The 23,814-nt window shown below is 39.3% G+C and overlaps 1 protein-coding gene across 1 annotated transcript; it reads left to right on the top strand.

Annotated features, from left to right (window-relative positions):
• Window positions 1–271: 271 nt before the first annotated feature.
• On the top strand, window positions 272–21,988 carry TRIM22 (tripartite motif containing 22). The gene is made up of 8 exons (XM_010364545.2): window positions 272–518; window positions 6,324–6,812; window positions 7,729–7,824; window positions 8,805–9,035; window positions 17,233–17,255; window positions 19,190–19,290; window positions 19,592–19,618; window positions 20,188–21,988. Exons 2-8 carry the CDS (start codon window positions 6,390–6,392, stop codon window positions 20,781–20,783), a joined length of 1,497 nt encoding a protein of 498 aa, XP_010362847.1. The 5' UTR covers window positions 272–518; window positions 6,324–6,389; the 3' UTR covers window positions 20,784–21,988.
• The last annotated feature ends 1,826 nt before the right edge of the window (window positions 21,989–23,814 follow it).

The following is a 23,814-nucleotide window of genomic DNA, read 5'->3' on the forward strand; positions in this document are numbered from 1 at the left end:
CATTCACAATGTCAGCTGCTAATACTCATCTTGTCAGCCCAAATTTGTAGAGCTTTATAACTGAGTATCTTCCTCATCAGACTGCATTTCAAGAAGCTAGGTCCCAAGTCTCTGGATCTTTATTTTCCTTGCTTAGGTCTTAAATATAAGATAAATTCGATAATAATTTTAGGACTGCATTGGAATTCTAAGTGTTCAGGCAAGCTGTAGAATGTATAACTGTAATTCACATCCTTTTTATTCAAATATTCTTGCTTGAGGAAACCACACTAAGAATGAGGAAGTAGTGACTGAGTGCCTTGCCGGTACAGCAGATGCTAGAACATGCTGTAGCATTACTATTCCCCAGGGCTTATTGTTATGTAAGTTCTTGTTCAGCTTCCTTTATTTTCTTTCACTTCTGAGAACTTAACTTTCGTTTCTCACTCAGCTCCTGTGAGTGAATCTGGTCCACACCTGCTCCTGCCCTGCCCTCACTCTTCTCCCCTGATTCAAGACTCCTCTACTTTGGACTGAAGGTGAGTGGGGCAATTTGTGGGAGCATAGAATGGGAGGCTTTGAGAAGAATAGGTTGATTGTGTCTGGGTGAGTTTAATTTGTGGTTCTGAGGCTGCTCTGCATAAACAAAGAGAGGCAGCTTGTTAACTGTCTGCTGAAATGGCAGAGGAAGAAAGCATTGAGCCTGGGAGAGGGGTAACCTTTAAACAAGAGAGGTGTGCAAAAGCAAAAAGTCTTGTTTGTTTCCTAGAGAGACCATTCATTTCTTCAATCTAGGTACCTCCATCATCTTCCTTGTTGGAAATAAAGCTCAGAATCTTAAGGGAGACGAGCACTCAAACAAAGGATTTCTCAGCAAAGCAATTTTACTTCTGCGTAGATGGGTGCTTCTTCTTGGCCAGTCACCATGAGAGCACACTAGAACAAAGGAGGAAGAAAGTTTTTATTCCTGATGCAAATCTTGCCCCTGTGCCCTTTCCCCATTGGCTGGAGTCAGCCACACAATCTAAACTAGACCCAGTTGGCTAAACATTTTAACTTTCTTTAGATAAGATGAGCACGTGAGGGAGAGTGGGGAGATGGGGAAGGGGTGTCTGCCATGAGCTAAAGAACTTATCTTCTTCCAAAATAAGGAAAGGAATGTGAGTTGGTACTGATAATACCTGGTACTGTGGCATGTCTGGGCATGTAGCAAAAGCAGAAAGGAAAGAAAAGAGAAGAAACGGGAAGTGGGGGGCGGGGGGAGGGCACTGTGAATTAAAGAATAAAGGATTGATCAGCCTATTTGAAGAGAAATCTTATCATATCCCACATTCCTATTCTGTCATTTTGATTTTTCCATTTTGCCAATGTGGATCAGAATATTCTCTTATTCAGAGGCAGCAAATTCCTTCCTCCTTTCTCCCGATGAAGCTTGTGCAATGAAGCTGTTTTCATTTTTCATAAAGCAACCTCATGATGAGGTTCAGCAGGGATGAGAGCCCTTATCTGGATCTGGGTATGAGGGGAAGGGGTCTTAGGTACTCACTCTTCAGGAGGAAGGCCCTTTTGAAGCGTATCCTGTTACTTGCCTTCTGGTAACTTTTTGGATGCTGTCCGCAGCTTTCCTGATGAATTAGCAGCCCTCTGGTTAGTCTGATGAGAGAGGTTGTGGGATGGTCAGACTGCTGCTCATCTCTGCAGCTCCACTTTGGTCACTTGTCTCTGAAGGTCCAGTCACAGGGAACTTGTTCTCCCACGAACCTTGGGTATCTGCTCCTGCTTTAGAAGTTGCTATTATTCTTGGTACACCTTTTCATCATGAGTTCCCTCAACTCCCTACTCACTTTTCCCTTGCACAGAGTTAAGGCAAGGAGTTAGTAATTTCTCCTGAGTCTTCTCTTGATCTTATCTCTGAGCATTTTGTACCTTGATGCCTATGTCACCCATATTCTGATGCGTCCTTTTCTTTGTTTCACTTTTCAGAGGTCCAGGTAACTGTCTCCTTATGTGTCTGTGCTGTATATCTTGTCAAGGTCCATATCTAGTATTTATTAATTGTCGACTCAAATCTAGTACAGGGCCCAATAAATAAAACTGTACTATTAATTTTTAAAAAATATTTTTGACTAAATTCACAAAACAAAAGCATACAGCTAGAGTAAAAAAAAAAACTATTCGATATACAGTAAACATTAAATACTGGGAAGAGATTGTACTCTGGACTAGGGAAAAGGAAGTAAACACGCAGTCAAATAAAGGAAGTAGGCCGGGCACGGTGGCTCAGGCCTGTAATCCCAGTACTTTGGGAGGCCGAGGTGGGTGGATCATGAGGTCAGGAGATCAAGACCATCCTGACTAACATGGTGAAACCCCGTCTCTACTAAAAATACAAAGAATTAGCCGGGCGTGGTGGCGGGCGCCTGTAATCCCAGCTATTCAGGAGGCTGAGGCAGGAGAATGGCTTGAACCTGGGAGGTGGAGGTTGCAGTGAGCCGAGATCCCGCCACTGCACTCCAGCCTGGGCTACAGAGCGAGACTCCGTCTCAAAAAAAAAAAAAAAAAAACAAACAAAAAAAGAAGGAAGTAAACCAGCAGTTTTAATGTAGCAAAAAGGTAGCAGTTACTACAGGATAAATGTAAAATCACCAAAGCAAAAGCAACAAACTAAAAGGGCTGCAATAGGATCTGGTATCTGCAGTGCTCTTGTCAAGGGCTTTGCAACTCTAAATATAGATTTCAGATTGGGTCTCACTGTGAGAAAATGATTTTGAGCAGAGTCTTCAATAAAATGATGGATTTAAGAACTGATGAAGTAACTGTGAGAGAAAGAGATGAAACTGGAGTAGCTTTATGAAATTTGTCCTCTGTTACAAAATGACTTATCTGAAACATATTGTCCAGAGAGTTAGAACTCTAGGAAAAAGGGTCATTAATGTAGGGAAAACTAAACCCTGGACATTTTTAATGGGTCATTGAAAAAGGAACTCTGAGTTTAGACAAATAGGAAGTGGTAACAATGTTTCTGAGTTCTACAGGTTTCTGCATGCCAAGAACAGGAACTATTTTCTCCATTGGGAGTTCCTGACCCAAGGAACAGGGGAAATTTAAAAGATGTCGGCTAGGCCAGGCATGGTGGCTCGTGCCAATGCCTAGCCAAAAATCCCAGCACTTTGGGAAGCCAAGACAAGAGGATCGCTTGAGCTCAGGAGTTTGAGACCAGCCTGGGCAACGTAGTGAGACCTTGTTTCAAAAAAAAAAAAAAAAAAAAAAAAAGATATTGGTGGCTAAACTCCTTATAGTAGTTTTTCTCCTTATTGTGTAGCCACTCTAATTTAATTTAATATTTATTTATTTATTTGTTTGTTTGTTTATTTATTTATTTATTTATTTATTTATTTACAGAGTCTTGCTCTGTCACCAGGCTGGAGTGCAGTGGTGTGATCTTAGCTCGCTGCAACCTCTGCCTCCCGGATTCAAGTGATTCTCCTGCCTGAGCCTCCCAAGTAGCTGGGACTATAGGCAACTGCCATCACACCTGACTAATTTTTGTATTTTTCTTTTTTTTTTTAGTAGATACGGGGGTCTCACCATATTAGCCAGGCTGATCTCAAACTTCTGACCTCAGGTAATCTGCCTGCCTCAGCCTCCCAAAGTGCTGGGATTATAGGTTTGAGCCACAGTGCCTGGCCATTTTTTTTTTTTTTTAATCTAAATTGTACACATACAGAAAGCTTCTGTGCAGGTAATCAGAGTATTCTGAAATAAGGAAGCTATGGACCTAGTTAGCCTTCACCGTGTCATAAAAACTCCTACATTTGTGCCACCTTCAAAGGGGAGCATGCATTTTGTTTATGTGTCTGTCTGTCTACCTGTCTTAGGTTGGAAGGGTTTCAATGGGGCTACATTTCTTCAATGTTAGACTAAAGAATGAATTAATCAAGAAAAATAAGCACTTGTATTAGTTTTCTAGAGCTGTCGTAGAAAAAGTACCAAAAGTGGTTGGCTTAAATAGCAGAAATATATTGCCTTACAATTCTAGAGGCTAGTTGTCCAAGATAAAATGTGTTGGCAGGTCTGGTTCCTTCTGAAGGCTATGAAGGAGGCATCTGCTCCATGCCTCTCTTCTAGCTTCTAATAGTTTCCTGGAAACCTTTAGCATTCCTTGGCTTATAGGCGCATCACCCTGATCTCTGCTTTCTTCTTCACCCTAGCATATTCCTTGTGTGTAAATGTCCCTTTTTGATAAGGACACAGTCATGTTGGATAAGGGTCTATCCTAATGAGCACATGGTAACTAAATAGTATTTAAATATACTATCTGCAAATAAAAGGACATTCACACATTAGGATTTCAACATCATTTGGGGAGAAACAGGACAGACTTTATCCCTCCGCTACATATTCTCAATATACTTGGCCTCCTTTATGGATGGAGACTTTTCTCCCATGACCAGCAGATGTTTCTTTAAAATGTATATTCATTGAGTCTATGTCGTGTGTGTGATCCTATAACTATTTTAGCCTCTTTTCCTGTTCCCTAAAGATATACACCTTTAGATTCCTATCACCATCATCCTTGCCATATGTCCAGGCCAAGGTGAAATTTCAACATTTAAAACCACAGCATGCCCCAGAACTACATAGCTGGTCTGGATCTCTCTATTTCTATACCTCCATAGCACTGGGTATCAGTATAGCTGTTGTAACCTTTACCTTTGTTGTCTGTTTAAATCTGTACAGTAGTGGAGAGAACTCTGAAGGAGGACCTTGGAGACAATACATTCACTCTTACTCTGCCTATTAGATTAGAAGGAGTGATCTTTGTAACTTACCTAATTCTATTGAAGAAAGGGAGTATTCTTCTTTCTCAAGGATTTTGTATGAAGAATAAAGAAGTCAAAATTACTTCTAAATTGTAACTGGTTATAAAATTCTTCACGATAAAATTATTTTCTTATTGTGATGGTGGTGGTGGTGGTAGTTGCGGTGGTATGTGTGTGTGTGTGTATGTCTTTGGGGAGTGAGTGTGAGGTCATGGGAGGACTTGCTATGGGTAGATGTGTTAGGATGTGAACTCTTCTTCACTGGAAACCATAATCACGGTCCCAAAGCTCAGCTATTGGGAAATTGCTAATTGATGGAAAGAAAAGATGAAAATCTGATTAAAAGGTCTAATCATCTATGGAGGGATAAGGAAGTTGTAGCTTTAAATATTCGTTCAACATTTTATTCCTGTATGTGATTCACTCTTCTAGGTACAGAGGACATATCAGTGAACAAAAACAGTCCCATGTCTATGAATGGATTACTTTTCAGGAGGAAGAAGTAGACATTTAAGGAACAATCTTATATATTACATAGTAAAAATAAGAAGATAAATGTGCAGTGAGTGATATTACTGGTGGTTTTGCTATAAGTAAGTTATAGTATGTCCTAAGAAGAGGACATCTAAGAGATTGAATTAAATGTAAGAGTGACTCTTGCTAACATCAGGGGAAGGATCATTTTATGCAGAGAGAGGAGCAAGCGCAAAAGCCTTGAGGAGTCATAGATTTGATAGTTTAATTGAGGAGGTGTTTTTTACATGTGGAAAAAGCAGAGGAGATAAACCTTAACAGTATAAGTAAAATAATTCAGATACCAAAGACCATATATTATGATTCTATTTTTATCAATTGATTAAAAACCCAAAGGATATTAGTGATTGTCTGGAGCTTGGGATCAGAATAGGAGTGATGGCATTAGGGTTTTTTTTTTTTTTTTTCAGGTGGTAAAAATAATTTTAAATTGGGTTACAGTAACAGTCATATAGTTCCACAAATGTAGCAGAAATTATCACATTATACACTTAAAAATGAGAGTGTTTGATGCTGTGTAAATACAACTCAGTGGCTTAAAAATATGCAAATGTTAGTGAATCATGCAAATATTAGGGATAGAATCACGTCATTCAGAGAGAAAAGCATGTGCGAAAGCCCAGGGGCAGGGATGTGTTTAGTGCATTTAACATGGAAAATGTGTTTTGGGTTGGGGAACAAAAGGCAGGATAAATGATGGGTTACATGAACCTCTTGGTAAAAAAGCCTCAGTTTATCCTCTCCAATAGAAGAGAAAATAACAATAATTGCCTTGATGGGGTGAAATTTGTCCTGAGACAAAAACTAAGAATAAAGTGTTTCAAATTACTACAAAGCCCGTTTTATTCTATCATTGGTTTATTCTTCTTGCCTTTCTTTTCTCCTTTCTCTGTTAAATATTAATGTTTTGTCCTGTTCTAAATCTCTGTAAAAGCAATATTCTTTCTATTCCTGCTTTTCTTACCCTGTCCCCTTCAACATTCCCAGCACCGCAGGATTTTCTGACCAAGAAGTTCAAGAGTCAAGACAGAAAGAAGCCAAGGGAGCAGTGCAATGGATTTCTCAGTAAAGGTAGACATAGAGAAGGAGGTGACCTGCCCCATCTGCCTGGAGCTCCTAACAGAACCTCTGAGCCTAGATTGTGGCCACAGTTTCTGCCAAACCTGCATCACTGCAAAGATCAAGGAGTCAGTGACCATCTCAAGAGGAGAAAGCAGCTGTCCTGTGTGTCAGAGCAGATTCCAGCCTGGGAAGCTCCGACCTAATCGGCATCTGGCCAACATAGTTGAGAGAGTCAAGGAGGTCAAGATGAGCCCACAGGAGGGGCAGCAGAGAGACATCTGTGAGAACCATGGAAAAAAACTCCAGATCTTCTGTAAGGAGGATGGAAAAGTCATTTGCTGGGTTTGTGAACTGTCTCAGGAACACCAAGGTCACCAAACATTCCGCATAAACGAGGTGGTCAAGGAATGTCAGGTAGGCTCCAAGGTAGAGGAAGAGAAAGCAGAGAGCAGAAGATGGTACCTGATGTGAAATCTCCAAGTTTTTTGTCCTGCTTTATTCCCCTTTTCACCATAGAACTGAGAACCCTGTGATCTCTTTCCAAACTCTTTTTTTTTTTTTTTTTTTTTTTTGAGACAGAGTCTCGCTCTGTCGCCCAGGCTGGAGTGCTGTGGCTGGATCTCAGCTCACTGCAAGCTCCACCTCCCGGGTTCCCGCTATTCTCCTGCCTCAGCCTCCCGAGTAGCTGGGACTACAGGCGCCCGTCACCATGCCCGGCTAGTTTTTTGTATTTTTTTTTTTTAGTAGAGACGGGGTTTCACCGTGTTAGCCAGGATGGTCTCGATCTCCTGACCTCGTGATCCGCCCGTCTCGGCCTCCCAAAGTGCTGGGATTACAGGCTTGAGCCACCGCGCCCGGCCCCAAACTCTTTGCTTAGTTTCTGAAGCCTGAAGGACAGTTTTTATTTGCACATTGTTTTTATTTAAAAGAGTACAAATTTTTAGCAAGGAAAAGTTGAATGAATGGAGAATTGCTTTGTAAGATAAGCTCTAATTGCCCCTCAGAGAAGAAAGGTGTTTTTGGAAACATGTCTTGTTAGATGTGGCAAGAGTGGCAATGAAAGGAAGTCTTTCCTTAATGCAGGGTCTGCTTTTTCTCTAGGAAAAGAATCAGGCTACTCTTGATAAGGGGATGGCAACTTCCATCATCCAGTAATAAAGAATACGTTCATCTCCTCAGATTTTCCCCCATGCCATAGGTTCTAATCACCAGCCCCACTGTTTCTGTAAACTAGTCCCTTCTGAGAGCAATCTTATTTCTTCCTTGCTATCCTCTATCCAGGTGCTGAGAAAACTCAAAACTTTACTCTGGTATAATTTCTTTCTCACAGGAAAAGCTGCAGGCAGCCCTGCAGAAGCTGACAAAGGAGGATCAAGAAGCTGAGAAGCTGGAAGATGACATCAGACAAGAGAGAACCATCTGGAAGGCAGGAGGAGACACCTCCTAAGGGATAATTAGACAGGAATCTGGGCAGGACCTTGGGCTCTCTCACAAGGAGACCACTTCCCCTTTGCTATGCTAGAATTAACAAGTATAGAAGTCATTTGATTAGGTCTCATTTAATTCCTTCCCTGTTGGAGTTTGGGGGCTGGAGAGCAGACATATCATAAATCAACACAATATTTGGAAGTGAAGGCATGGAGGGAAATACCTGTGAAAATGCTTTCTGTGAATCCTGTGTTCCATTTGTGTCATCAGGTTTGAGGCTCCAATCCTTCCAGTAAACAACCTGGGGAAAGACCCAGGATTCCCTGTTTAGGTGGTTTGGGTAGGGGAATTTTTTGTTTGTTTGTTTGTTTGTTTGTTTGTTTGTTTTAGACAGAGTCTCGCTCTGTCATCTAGGCTGGAGTGCAGTGGAGTGATCTCGGCTCACTGCAACCTCTGCCTTCCCGGTTGAAGCAATTCTCCTGCCTCAGCCTCCCAAGTAGCTGGGACTACAGGCATGTGCCACCATACTTGGCTAATTTTTTATATTTTCAGTAGAGACGAGGTTTCACCATGCTAGCCAGGATGGTCTTGATCTCCTGACCTCGTGATCCGCCCACCTCTGCCTCCCAAAGTGCTGGGATTACAGGCGTGAGCCACTGTGCCCGACCAGGTAGAGGGATTTAAGAGAGAGAAAGGCAAGGTTGTTCAGGATAGGTGTCTATAATCCAAGCCTCACCCAAGCATCACATTTTGTCTTAGATTAGGCCTCAATAAAAGACTTGAGTGTATTGCTTTGGAAGGAGTTCCGGTTAAAAAATAGAAAAGCATGGCTTCACCAGAAATTGAGTATTGGTTTTTGCCTCGCATTCCTTTTGAGAACTCCGTGAGGAAAACAGTTCTTATCTTGGCTCCCAGGCTCATACAAAGCAGGCCTTCAACCAGCCAGACTGACTGCCTCTTTCTCTTCTCATTCCCAAGAATTATATCCAGATCGAGAGACAGAAGATTCTGAAAGGATTCAATGAAATGAGAGTCATCTTGGACAGTGAGGAGCAGAAAGAGCTGCAAAAGCTGGAGGAAGGTGAGGTGAATGTGCTGGATAACCTGGCAGCAGCTAGAGACCAGCTGGTCCAGCAGAGGCAGGATGCCAGCAAGCTCATCTCAGATCTCCAGCGGAGGTTGAAGGGGTCGTCAGTAGAGATGCTGCAGGTAAGACTTGGGATGGAGCATCTATATATGAGACTAGGAGAAAAACACAGAGGCTGATTTTCCTTCCCTTCCCTGTCTCTAGGCTTTCTTCTGTGTGGTGACATTAAATGGTTCCTTTGGCCAGGCAGTGAGCCTTTTATGCCCATTATTTCAGGAATCACAGAGATAATTAAGTGTATGAATGGCAAGGGAAATTCCCATTATTATTTACTTATGAGAGGCAGTGTAAAAAATTGAGCTTGGAGAGAAGATTCTTTGTACCACGAGCAAATCAGTTTTAGAACTTCCCCATCACATCAAAAACATTTCTCATGCCTGTTTACAGTCAATATCTGCTTCTACCTCCACCTCCTGGCAGCCAATCTGTTTTCTGTCTGTATATAATTGGCTTCTCTGGACCTTTCAATATGAATTGAATTATACAACATGTAGTCTTTTGCATCTGGCATCTTTAATTTAGCATAATATTTTGAGGTTTATTTATATTGCAGTATGTATCAGCATTTTGCTCTTTCTTATTGCTAATACTATTCCATTATCTGAATATATCATATTATGTTTATGTATTCACCAGTTGGTGGCTATATGAATATTTTCCAGTTAGGGACTATTATGAATAATGCTACAGTAAACACTCACTTACATGTCCTCATACAAACATGTTTTCATCTATCTTGAGTAGATTTTAAGAGTGTTATATGTTAAGTTTATGTAAAAATTTTTTTTTTTGAGACAGAGTCTTGCTCTGTTGCCCAGGCTGGAGTGCAGTGGCTGGATCTCAGCTCACTGCAAGCTCTGCCTCCCTGGTTTACACCATTCTCCTGCCTCAGCCTCCGGAGTAGCTGGGACTACAGGCGCCCGCCACCTCGCCCGGCTAGTTTTTTGTATTTTTAGTAGAGACAGGGTTTCATCATGTTAGCCAGGATGGTCTCGATCTCCTGACCTCGTGATCCGCCCGTCTCGGCCTCCCAAAGTGCTGGGATTACAGGCTTGAGCCACCGCGCCCGGCCAAGTTTATGTAAAATTTTTAAGTTGTTGTACTGTTTTCCAAAGTCGTTACTCATTCCATATGAGTAACAATATAAAAGCTTATAAAAAGCAATATAAAAAGTTTCTAGGTTCTTCACATCCTTTTTAATACTTGATATTTCCTTCCTTTTTTTTTTTTTTTGTTTAGTTACAGCCTTTCTAGTGGGAACGTAATGGTATCTGAATGTAGTTTTAATTTGCTTTTTCCTAAAAACTAACACTGCTGAAAAGCTTATTATTTCCACATGTAGATTCTGTACATCTCTTTTTAGAGTTTATCCTATTTTTTATTTTTGGTGCTATTGTAATTTTTTCTATTTCAAATTTCAATTCTTCGTTGCTGGCACATAGAAAAGAAATTGACTTTAGTATTTTAATCATGTATATTGTAACCTTGCTATTATTACTTATTAGTCATAGAAGAGTTTTTTTTTAAATATCAATTCTTTGGCATTTTCTACATAGAGAATCATGTCATCTGAGAATAAAGTTAATTATTTCATATTTTCCAGTTTGTATAGTTTCTTTCTTTCTTTTTTTTTTTTTTTTTTTTTTTTGGAGAAGGAGTCTTGCTCTGTTACCCAGGCTGGAGTGTAGTGGCATGATCTCAGCTCACTGCAACCTCCACCTCCTGGATTCAAATAATTCCCCCTCCTTAACCTCCCGAGTAGCTGGGACTAGCACACACCACAACATCTGGCTAAATTTTTTTTTGTATTTTAGTAAAGACAGGGATTCACTATGTTGCCCAGGCTGGTCTCGAACTCTTGAGCTCAGGCAATCTACCCGCCTTGGCTTCCCAAAGTGCTAGGATTACAGGCATTAGCCACTACGCCCGGCCAGCAGTTTGTATAGTTTTCATGTGTCTTTACTTATTTTATTGCACTAACTAGGACTTCTAGTACAATGTTCAGTAGGCATGGAGAGAGGGGATATCCTTTCCTTTTTCCTGACCTTAGGAGGAAAGTACTCAGTCTCTCACTTCCTGATGTTAGCTATAGGAGTCGTTTTGTTTTTAGATTTGTAATGAAGTTGAGAAACTTCCTCTTTTTTTCTTTTTTTTTTTTTTTTGAGATGCAGTCTCATTCTCTCACCCAGGCTGGAGTGCAGTGGCACGATCTCAGCTCACTGCAAACTCTGCCTCCCTGGTTCAAGCGATTCTCCTGCCTCAGCTGGGATTACAGGCCGCCCACCACCACGCCCGGTTAATTTTCGTATTTTTAATAGATACTGGGTTTCATCATATTGGGCAGGCTGGTTTCGAACTCCTGACCTCAGTCAGGTGCGTCCGGCAGAGAAACTTCCTCTTTATTCCTAGTTTGCTGAGAGTTTTTATCATGAAGTGTGTGAATTTTGTCAAACAGCTTTTCTGCCTCAGTTGATATAATCATATGATTTTTCTTCTTTATTGATGTGGTAGATTACATAATCAATTTTCAAAGATTGAACCAGCTTGCATACATTGAATAAATTCCACTTACTTGTGGTGCACAATTTTTGTATATATTTTGCTGGATTTGTTTAACTAATGTACTGTTGATAATTTTTGCATCTGTGTTCATGAGAGATACTGGTTTTTGGTTTTCCTTTCTCATAATGTCTTTACTTGGCTTTGGATTAGGGTAATGTTGACCTCATAGAATGAGTTACAAAGTAGTCCATCTCCTTTCGTTTTCTGAACAAATTTGGGGAGAATTTTGATAATTTCCTTCTCCAACTTTTGGTAGAATTCATCAATTTACCAATAAAGCCAACTAAGCCTATTTTTAAAGTGTTGCTTAATATTTTGGAGTATTGCAGGTCTCCGTTATTGATTACTAGTTAAATTCTATTGCCGTCTAAGAAAACATTTTGTATGAGTTCAGTTGTTTACATTTGTTAAAGTGTATTTTGTGGTATAGAATGTGTTATAGCTTGGTTAATTTTCCATGTGAGCTTGAGAAGAATAGATATTTGCCTATTAGATGGAATATTCTATGAATGCCATTTAGATCAGTTGATATATAGTGTGCTGTTTGGGTACAACTATAGTGGTAATCGTTTCCTATGACTGCTGTAAGCAATTGCCACAAACTTTGTGACTTAAAACCACATACCAAAAAATTGTCTCATGGTTCTGAAAGCTCAGAGTCCAAAATCAGTGTACCAGCAACCACCAGAAGCTAATAGGGAAGCATGGAACGGATTACAGTAGGGACAAACATTACCAATATCCTGAGTTTGGACCTAGATTCAAGAACTGTGAGAGAATAAATCTCAGTTGTTTAAAAACCATATAGTTTGTGCTACTTTGTTACAGCAATCCCAGAAAATTAAAAAGCCTACCATTTTTGACTGTTTTCTATTTACTCTACTTGTTCTTTGCTTTTTTTCCCTTCCTCTCTTTTTCTGCCCTCTTTTACTTTTAACTATTTTGTGTTATTCAGTTGAGTATTTCATATTATTCAATTTTCTTTCCTCTCTTAGCTTATTAGTTATGTAATATACATAACTAATATACATAAAGGTATATGTAAATATAAAACATACATATATATTGAAATATAAAAATATTAAAAAATAAACATTTTATAAATATATAAAAATATATTTTAAAAATATAAATAACACTATACATATATATATATATATAGGCTTAGTGCTTGCTCTGGAGTTTGTAATACGCATTTACAGCTAATCTAAGTCTACTTACAAATAACACTATACCCCTTCACATGTAGTGCTGGTACCTTAGAGCAGAGTATCCTCAATCTTGAGTAGCATTGCTGTCATCCATTTCACTTATCCATAAGCTGTAATCACCTGCTACATTGTTGATATTATTACTTTAAACCATTATCTTATATATTAGTTGAGAATAAGAAAAATAAAATATTTTATTTTACTTTTATTTCTTTTTCAGTGATCTTTCTCTCTTTGTGAAGATCTGAATTTCAGACATACAATCTTTTCTTCCCCCGAACGTCTTTTAACATTTATGGCAAAGTATTTCTTCATTATTGCAGGACAAAATTTCTGAATATAAAATTCTTGAGTCATGGGTTTTATTCTTTCAAAACTTTAATATTTATTCCACATGCTAAACTTTTACTAATTTTAGTAGTTTGTGTTTCTGTGTATATTCTTTGAGATCATTTACATACCTAATCATGCTATCTGTAAATAAATATAGTTAATTTTAAAATTTTCACTTTTATTTAAGGTACAGGGAGTATATGTACAGGTTTGGTACATGCAAATATTGTGTGATGCTGAGGGTTTAGGATACAGATCCCATCACCTAGGTAATGAGCATAGTACCCAATCAGTAGTTTTTCAGCCCACACACCCTTCCTCCCTTCCCTAGTGTAGCCTGCAGTGTCTATTACTTCCATATTTATGTCCATGTATGTTCAATATTTAGCTTACACTTGTAAGTGAGAACATGCAGTGCTTGATTTTCAGTTCCTGTGTTAATTTGCTTAGGATTATGGCCTCCTGCTGTGTCGATGTTGCAAAGAACATGATTTTATTCTTTTTTACGGCATGTAGTATTCCATGGTGTATATGTACCACATTTTGTTTATCCAGTCTACCATTGATGGATACCTGGGTTGATTCCATGTCTTTGCAAGCAAAAAAACAAAGTGTCCTATTAAAAATGGGCAAAATCATGAACAGACATTTATGAAAAGAAGACATACAGGCTGCCAACAAACATATGAAAAAATACTCATCATTGCTGATAACCAGAGAAATGCAAATCAAAATCACAACAAGATACCATCTCACAACAGTCAGAATGGCTATTAATATAAAGTCAAAAGTTAAGAGATGCTAGTGAGGCTACAGAGTAATGGGAACATGTACTCTGTTGGTAGAAATGTAAATTATTTCAGCCATTGTAGAAAGCAGTCTGGAGATTTCTGAAAGAACTTAAAACAGAGCTACTGTTAGACCCAGCAATTCCACTACTGGTTATACACGCAAAGGAAAATAAATCATTCTACAAAACAAATATAGTTTTACTTCTCTTCCATGCTAGATGTCTTATTTCCTTTTATTTTTCCTTTTTTCTTTTTTATCTTTCTTTTTTGTTGTTGTGTGTGTTTGTGTGTGTGTTTTTTTATTGCACGTGATAGAACTTCCACTACAATGTTGACCGTAGTGGTGAAACCACACACACTAGTCTTTTTCTTGATTTTAGGAGGAAGTAATTCAGACTTTCACTATTAATTATGATATTAGCTGTATATTACTTATACATGTTTCTTATCAGTTTTGAGGATGTTTGTAGAGGACTATATGCTCTTGCAAATGAAGCAGGCCATTCTCCATTAATATTATAAATCCTGCTCTTGCAAAGGAAGCAGGCCATTCCCCCATTAATATTATAAGTCCCGCTCCTGCAAAGGAAGCTGGGCATTCATCCTCTGCAAACAGGGAGGACAAAGGAGCCTACAAGACTGGCCTCAGTTGCAAATAGCAGACCCTGGGGGCTTGTTTATATGTAAACATCTTGGAAATTCAGAAGCTCAGAGAAAGGTCAGAAAAACAACAATGTGTCTCCGGGTGACTTGGTAACGTTCCACAAACGACTGTATAAAATAAAGCCGAGCGTGTAGTTCGGGGCGGCCGCCATGTTTGTCTCATCTTGTGTTGTCTTGTGTGTTCATTCCTTTGTTTAGGAAACACGCGGACCCCAACAGATGTTCTCTTTTATTACCAGTTTGTTGAGAGGTTTTATCTGAATGGATGTTGATTTTCTTTTTTTTTTTTTTTTTTTTTTTGAGACGAAGTCTGCTCTGTCGCCCAGGCTGGACTGCAGTGGCGCCATCTCGGCTCACTGCAAGCTCCGCCTCCCGGGTTTACGCCATTCTCCTGCCTCAGCCTCCCGAGTAGCTGGGACTACAGGCGCCCGCCACCTCACCCTGCTAGTTTTTTGTATTTTTTAGTAGAGACGGGGTTTCACCCTATTAGCCAGGATGGTCTCGATCTCCTGACCTCGTGATCCGCCCGTCTCGGCCTCCCAAAGTGCTGGGATTGCAGGCTTGAGCCACCGCGCCCGGCCAGGATGTTGATTTTCTTGTTGAATTGTTGGAGTCATTTACAGATTCTGGATATTAATACCTTATCAGACACATGATTTGTAACTATGCTTTCCCATTCTGTGGATTGGCTTTCCACTCTCTTCATAGTGTTTTTCGTAACTTGAGTGATTTTTTTAAAGTTTAATTTTGGTAAAGTTCTGTTTGTTTATTTTTTTCTCACATTGGCTTTACTTTTTATATCATAGCCAACAAATAGCTACCAAATCCAATGTCATGCAATTTTCCCCTTTTCTTCTAGGAGTTTTATAGCTTTAGGTCTTTGATTTATTTTTAGTTATAGTGGTTATATGGTATAAGTTATCTATTTTTAATGTTATTGTAGCCATTGTATTGTATTGTGCCATTTTTTGGAAACAGTTTGGTAATAAGGGTGAAGAGGTGGCAGACAGCTGTGGAATGTGCCATTTTTTGCAAACAGTTTGGTAATAAGGGTGAAGAGGTGGCAGACAGCTGAGGAATGGACCATAGAGGACAATATTTGTTTGTCCAACCTCTCTTCCTTTTGATTGTTTCTTTACAATAACTTTTGAGGAACCATCACTACCCTATCTCATTCCCTGTAGTTGGTTAAAGTAGACAAAATTAGTGGCATTAGGCATGTATGTTACTCAGTTCTGGCAAATCATTATAGCCAATTCTTATATTTTTACCAAGCTTACAGTTATTATTTTACGATATATACTTGACTCAATTGGGGTCAATGGTTTGCATGCCTTAGAATTTTACTGTCATGAGTAAAAAGAGAATTTGTCTTTTCTGATGGGTATCATATCAGGGATAATAATTTAAACCAAGATAATCAAGCTGATGCCATAATTAATCTGAAAATAAGTCAATATAATAGGTATAAAGTATAATTTTTAGAAGAAAAACCAGATTCTGATGACAAGATTTTAGTTTAAAAACCCAGCTATGAGTAAAATTATACTTGACCCCTTGAATTTGTTTTTTAAAAATTTAAACCAGTTTTAGTTGGGTTTTGTCAGACATTATAACAACAAAAAGGCTAATACAGGCAGTGAAACTTTTTCTGAGGATGTGAAGTCAACTGGAGGTAAATTCTTTGTTGGTATAAAGGAGGTCAGATCAGACAGCAGGGAGACCAAATACATTGGTACATACTTGTTCAAAAAAATAAAGGAAATAAAGGTCATGGTGAGAAAGAAAAGACAGCTAAAAACAGTTAAAAATGGAAACTAGTCTAGGTTAATAAAATGTCGGAATCCAGGATAAAATTTTATAGTTTCTAAGATGATGACTAAGTCGACATTGACACTATTCTGGACAGTGGGGTGTAAATAGTTGGGAAATAGTAAGTCACATTTAAGACCTACTCAGTTACTTGCCCCTGTGGCTTGTTTCATACTGAAAAATGGATGAGATCACCTACAGTAGAGTTTAGTTGCATGTAGAGTGAGTACATGGAGGCCAGACAAACTTTTACTTGAGGTGCTTGCTTGCTTTTACTCTCACGGCAACAGCACACTTCTTAAGGACTTTGATTATTAATTTTCATCATTGAACCCCTAAAGCCTGAAAAAATATCTGGCAAACATATTTTGCCATTTTGTGTCTGTTGATGTATAAAATAAAAACAATTAATTAATGAGGTTATGTCATTAAAATGTATAAAAATATTAGAGTTTCTCCCTCTTTTTAAAATATATTCCTTCTTGAGATACTTGAAGCACCTTCCTAACTCCCTCATCTGAGTCCTCTGCAGTGGTCAGTCTGAATCTTATCTCCACACTTTGTCCCCAGTCTGTGACTATCTATTTTCTTCCCACCATATCCAGGGGTAGTAAGAGTATGGGGAGGAAGGTAGATAAAACTTTGTAAGACAGGAGGGCTTATCACTCTTAAGCATTGCTAGACAAAATACAGGATGCTCAGTTTAAGTTTAATTTCAGATAAAAGAAACATAATAGTTTTAGTATAAGAGTATCTTAAATATTGCAAAGGTCATATATATAAAACAAAAAAAGTATTCTTGATCCCAAATTCAAATTGAACTAGCCACTTTTATGTTCTAAATCTGGCAACCCTATCTTGACTTATGTTTTCTATCTTTTCCGCAGGATGTGATTGACGTCATGAAAAGGTATGTGTGGGAGAGAGATATAGTCTCATTTGTCTGAAAAGAGAATTATAGTCCTGAGAGATATCTTCCTTCAATCAGAACAGCATAAAAAATCACAAGGCTGGGAAACTGTATTAAATTGTCCCAAATTGCTAATCACAGATTAAAGTTTTCAACTGTAAGAAATTTAGGTGTTGGGAGGTCACAGAGTTAGGGCCAATGGAGGCCTTAGGAATAAGAGTTTGCAATATCAGAACCCCATGATTTCACTCACTTTATTCAAACCTTTGTCGCTGTTGTTTCCATATTGCATAGATGCCTGTCTTATCGCAGTGAAGGTCTGCCCTCTTTATATGCCAGACTCCAAATTTTCCAGAGACAGTGCCTTTATATTTATTTTCCTCCCTGAGAATAAAATAAGCAATAACTTTCTAGGTGGTGCTTTTTAGATTTCTAAAAAAATATATTCGCGTCTTGAGGAACAGTGGCGTTGGTCCTGGTGCTAATATAACCTTTTCTTGTTCACATACTTTACTATCTTGTAGGAAAAAATAATCTGTGTGTAAAATTGCCCACCTACTTGGCAGCATCAAAGTTTTTTTAAACACATGAAAATCAGACCACTATTAATTAATTTGGTCATCGTAATTTCTTCTCTCTCCAAAGAACGTGAAACCTCAGAGATTATTCTCTAAGTCTCATATTGGGATAACAGATTTTGGAAATCCTTTAGCTCTTCAATATAGGATTCCATTTTGATATCTCTCAACCACTCAGTAGACAGATTCCATGGCCTCTTTAATGACCACCTGTCTAGGAACCCACATATCTGGCCTCTTCCTGGTGGACCCACTGAGATGGCAATGACTTTTCTAAATATTAAATAAGTTTCTTAGAGGCACGGGATATCTTTTAAAAGCATTATTGGCTGGGTGTGGTGGCTCACGCCTATAATCCTAGCACTTTGGGAGACCGAGGTGTATGGATCACTTGATGTTAGGAGTTCAAAACCAGCCTGGCCAACATGGTGAAACCCCGTCTCTACCAAAAGTACAAAAAAATTAGCCGGATATGGTGGCAGGCACCTATAATCCCAGCTACTTGGGAGGCTGAGGCAGGAGAATCACTTGAACCTGGGAGGCAGAGGTTGCAGCGAACCGAGGTTGCGCCACTATACTTCAGCCTGGACGATGGAGTAAGACTGTCTCAAAACAGAAACAAACAAACAAACAAAAAGCATTATTATTTTATCCAATTTCATATTCATTTTTAAGAGGTCCAGCCTGGGTGACAGAGCGAGACTCTATCTCAAAAAAAAAAAAAGCATTATTATTTTATCTATTTTTATATTCATTTTTTTTTTTTTTTTTTTTTTTTTTGAGAAGGAGTCTCACTCTGTCACCCAGGCTGGAGTGCAGTGGCCAGATCTCAGCTCACTGCAAGCTCCGCCTCCCGGGTTTACGCCATTCTCCTGCCTCAGCCTCCTGAGTAGCTGGGACTACAGGCGCCCGCCACCTCGCCCGGCTAGTTTTTTGTATTTTTTTAGTAGAGACGGGGTTTTACCGTGTTAGCCAGGATGGTCTCGATCTCCTGACCTCGTGATCCACCCGCCTCGGCCTCCCAAAGTGCTGGGATTACAGGCTTGAACCACCGCGCCCAGCCATATTCATTTTTAAGAGGTAGAAAGCGTGGGGTTAATTATTGCATTTTAAAAGTAAGAAAGTGAACATCTTTGAGTGAAGACCTTCCCAAGGTTACACAGAGGGGAAGTGGGCAGACAGGTAGACCTGAGCACATTTCTCTGGACTCCAGTGTCAGGTGTCTCACCTCTACTGTCCTCAGGGAAGAGGGTCCAAGTGCATCAGTAAGTATGGTGAAAGGTGAAAGAGACATTGATCTTGGATGGAGAGAAATAGGGCAAAGCTGTAAAGGTTATCAATTTTTGTTATCACTAGGAGTGAAAGCTGGACACTGAAGAAGCCAAAACCTGTTTCCAAGAAACTGAAGAGTGTATTCAAAGCACCAGATCTCAGTAGGATATTGCAAGTTCACAAAGGTAAGGGGATTCAGAGGAAGACTGTGAGTGTGGATTTCTTAGTATCAGGGCTCAATAGGGAAGCAGGTGGTTTTTTTCGGTTAGGATATAGGAGAGGAGGTGGGCCAGAGAAGGAGGAAAATCCTGTGCGGTAGATGTGGTCCTATCTTGGGGGAATGGCCAGGTGTCTGATTTATCCTCTCATTCACCAGTGCATAGAATCCCGGTATTCCTCTTTCCTTTCCCTACTCTGGAGAAGAGACAAGTGTCTGTACTTACTCATTTGCTTCTAACAACATCACTGAAACTTTTGTCATTTCAGAGCTGACAGATGTCCAGTGCTACTGGGGTAAGATGATATGGGGTTTTCAAATCACCTCCTTTCAGAATTGTGGTTACTATTAGAACTCATAATCTGAGTCTCATGTGTTCCTCCCCAAACATGTTTATACCCTGTAGTTCTTTTTTTTTTTTTTTTTTTTTTTTTTTTGAGACGGAGTCTTGCTCTGCCACCCAGGCTGGAGTGCAGTGGCCGGATCTCAGCTCACTGCAAGCTCCACCTCCCGGGTTTACGCTATTCTCCTGCCTCAGCCTCCCGAGTAGCTGGGACTACAGGCGCCCGCCTCGTCGCCCGGCTAGTTTTTTGTATTTTTAAGTAGAGACAGGGTTTCACCGTATTAGCCAGGATGGTCTCGATCTCCTGACCTCGTGATCCACCCGTCTCAGCCTCCCAAAGTGCTGGGATTACAGGCTTGAGCCACCGTACCCTGTAGTTCTTAAATGTCCTACTAACCTCTGACTATCAGCACAAGTTCCATTTGATATCGACACAAATTCCACTTTCAATATGTCTCTTCTCAATGCCATAAGACACACCTATCCCATATTCTTCACTTGACTATGTAATTTTTTCTACAGTGGACGTGATGCTGAATCCAGACAGTGCCACTCCGAATGTTGCTGTTTCTGTGGATCAGAGGCAAGTGGCAACTGTACGCACCCTCACATTTAAGAATTCAAATCCACGTGATTTTTCTGCTTTTGGTGTCTTGGGCTGCCAATATTTCTCTTCAGGGAAATATTACTGGGAAGTAGATGTGTCTGGAAAGATTGCCTGGATCCTGGGCGTACACAGTAAAATAAGTAGTCCTAATAAAAGGAAGAGCTCTGGGTTTGTTTTTGATCCGAGTGTAAATTATGCAAATGTTTATTCCAAATACAGACCTCAATATGGCTACTGGGTTATAGGATTACAGAATACATGTGAATATAATGCTTTTGAGGACTCCTCCTCTGCTGATCCCAAGGTTTTGACTCTCTTTATGGCTGTGCCTCCCTGCCGTGTTGGGGTTTTCCTAAACTATGAGGCGGGCATTGTTTCATTTTTCAATGTCACAAACCATGGAGCACTCATCTACAAGTTCTCTGGATGTCGCTTTTCTCAACCTGCTTATCCGTATTTCAATCCTTGGAACTGCCTAGTCCCCATGACCCTGTGCCCACCGAGCTCCTGAGTGTTCTCATTCCCTTACCCACTTCTGCATAGTAGCCCTTGTGCTGAGACTCAGATTCTGCACCTGAGTTCATCTCCACTGAGACCATCTCTTCCTTTCTTTCCCCTTCTTTTACTTAGCATGTCTTTGTATTCATTTGCTAGGGCTTCCAAAACAAAGTGTCATAGACTGCTGATTTAAACTGTAATTGTATTGTTGTACTGTGGGCTGGAAATCCAAAATCTAGGTTTCAGCAGAGTTGGTTCTTTCTGAGGTCTGCAAGGAAGGGCTTTGTTCCATGCCTCGTCTCCTTGTAGATGGCATCTTCTTCCTGTGACTCTTCACATTGTCTGTATGTACATCTCTGTGCCCAGGTTTTCTCTTTTCATTAAGACACCAGTCATACTGGCTCAGGGCCCACTGCTAATGCCTTAATGAAATCATTAAAACATTATATTCTCCACAAAGACCTTATTTCCAAATAAGGTAATATTCGGAGGTATTGGGAATAAAAACTCCAACATATAAATTTGAGGAAGTCAGTTTAACTTGTAACAATCTTATCCTTTCTTGCAAGAGATGCTTGTACATTATTATTCCTAGTATCTTGGTTTCATTAGTAGTAAATAATATATTTTTTTTGTATTTGCAAGGGAAATACATCTAATCCCTCCTATAGAAAGAACAGTATTACTGTAATTCCTTTGCAATCTCTTGTCTTCCTCATTTACTCTGCCCCTTAAAAGATTGAAGAAAGAGAAACTTGTCAACTCATATCTAGCAAAGTACATAAGAATCTGTCACTAAATAATGTATCTTTGAGAATGTGTTGGTTTACCGGTGACACCCCATATTCATCACAAAATTAAAGCAAGAATTCCATAGTAATTTATTTACTAATAGTGGATTTTTAATGCTCAGAGTTTCTGAGGTCAAATTTTATCTTTTCACTTACAAGCTCTATGATCTTAAATAGCTTATTTAATGCTTTTGGTGTATTTTCCTCAAATTAATATTGGTGTTCAAGACTGTATCTAATTCCTCTGATAACTTTGAGAAACAAACTTTTATTAAATGCAAAGCACTTTTCTATGAATTTTAAATATAAAAATAAATATTGTTCTGATTATTACTGAAAAAATGTCAGCCATTTCAATGTCTTGGGAAACAATTTTTTGTTTTTGTTCTGTTTTCTTTTTGCTTCAATAAAACAATACTTGGCTCTACTGAAGTCTCATTCTTCAGTTTCCAAAATCTGGCTGCAGGTAATATGAGTTTCCATATATCCAGTAAAGAAGGTCATGTCTAGGCTCAGCTGTCCTTGATAAGAGACGACCTTATGCTGTTCAGATGTTTTTCTCATAATGAAGCACTTGAGTGCACCATTGCATTTACCATCCTATGTACTTTTCTTCTTTTTTTTTTTCTTTTTTTTAAGGTCTTTTTTCAAACACAGGATGAGTAGTAGAACTACCTAGGATAGCAAAGACACAAAACATTCTTAAAGAAATATATTGTATTAGTCGGGGTTCTCCAGAGAAACAGAACAATAAGAGATATATATATATATATATGAGGAATTGGCTCACTTGATTATGGAAGCTAAGACTTCCCATTATCTGCCATCTGGAAGCCAGAGACCCACAAAGCTGGTGATATAAGTCAGTGTGGCTCTGAAGTCTTAAGAACCAGGGAGCTGATGGTATAAATGCCAGTACAAAGGCAGAAAAAGATGAGGTGACATGTCTCAGCTCAAGCACTGAGGCAGGAAAAGAAGCAAATATCTTATTCCTTGACTCTTTCTCCTACTCAGGTCCTTTATGGATTAGATGATGTCTAGCAACTTGGGGGAAGGCAAACTTTGGAGAGGTAGACATTACTGAGTCCAGCAATTCAGGTGCTAATCTTTTTCAGAAACACTCTTACAAATAAAACCAGGCATACTCTTAAAAATAGAACCAGAAATAATGTTTAATCCGGACACTCTATGGCCAGTCAAATTAGCATGTAAAATTAACCATCAGGTATTCATTATAAATTAGGGCAGGTTATGCCACTGTACAGAATTCACATCAAGATTTGTAGGACTTTGAAGAAAGAGGAATAGTGTGAAAGTTCCTGGCTTGAGATTGATATAAACATGGATACACATTCATATATCTATACATACAGGTATAGATACATATAATATGTATAAATATATATACACATATGAACATTATCCAAGATAGTCTGTACAAATATCATAAAAAAGAGATTTTTCTTTTTTTTCTTTTTTTTTTCTGAGATGGAGTTTTGCTGTTGTTGCCCAGGCTGGAATGCAATGGGATGATCTTGGCTTACTAAAATGGCACGATATCGACTCACTGCAACCTCTGCCTCCTGGGTTCAAGTGATTCTCCTGCCTTAGCCTCCCGAATAGCTGGGATTACAGGCACGTGCCACCATATCCGGCTAATTTTTTTTTTTTTTTTTTTTTGTATTTTTAGTAGAGATAGGGCTTCGCCATGTTGGCTAGGCTGGTCTCGAACTGCTGACCTCAGGTGATTCGCATGCCTTGGCCTCCCAAAGTGCTGGGATTACAGGTGTGAGCTACCGTGCCTGGCCAAGGATAAATTTATATAAAGGGGTTGAAGGAATTGATAAACTGTTAGAGTTTTCCTGATGGTCTCAAAGATATTGAGTAGAAGAGGCAGGATTAATACCAGGCCTGTGTTACTAAGCACCTGTGCTCACTCCTCTGTACCACACCACCATGGAGAAGGCAGCAGCCAATTTCCCAGGAGATGGGGACAGAAGGGGGAGCCCAGGAAATGCTGATCTGCAGGAGTTTTAAGAAAAACTTTAGGTGCCATCAAATGTAAATTGATATTCTGAATACATATAGTCATAAATGAGGAATAAGGACGTGGAAGCACTTTATGACAAGTATGCTATTGCAGATGACATAAAGAAAATGTTCCCTTCCTTTGGTGTAGAGGATGAACATTATAATTGAATGGTTACAAACTTGCATTCTGAAAACAGTTGGAATTTTACATAATGATGACAC

Source organism: Rhinopithecus roxellana, chromosome 15 (genome assembly GCF_007565055.1).
Source record: "Rhinopithecus roxellana isolate Shanxi Qingling chromosome 15, ASM756505v1, whole genome shotgun sequence".
NCBI classification, from domain to species: Eukaryota; Metazoa; Chordata; class Mammalia; order Primates; family Cercopithecidae; genus Rhinopithecus; species Rhinopithecus roxellana.

Bases quoted from the DNA above. Each gene is read 5' to 3' on its own strand.
- TRIM22 (XM_010364545.2), top strand. From the start codon at position 6,390: ATGGATTTCTCAGTAAAGGTAGACATAGAGAAGGAGGTGACCTGCCCC. The intron at 17,256-19,189 runs GTATGTGTGGGA...TGTTATCACTAG, and splicing joins GTGATTGACGTCATGAAAAG to GAGTGAAAGCTGGACACTGA. The intron at 19,291-19,591 runs GTAAGGGGATTC...TTGTCATTTCAG, and splicing joins GATATTGCAAGTTCACAAAG to AGCTGACAGATGTCCAGTGC.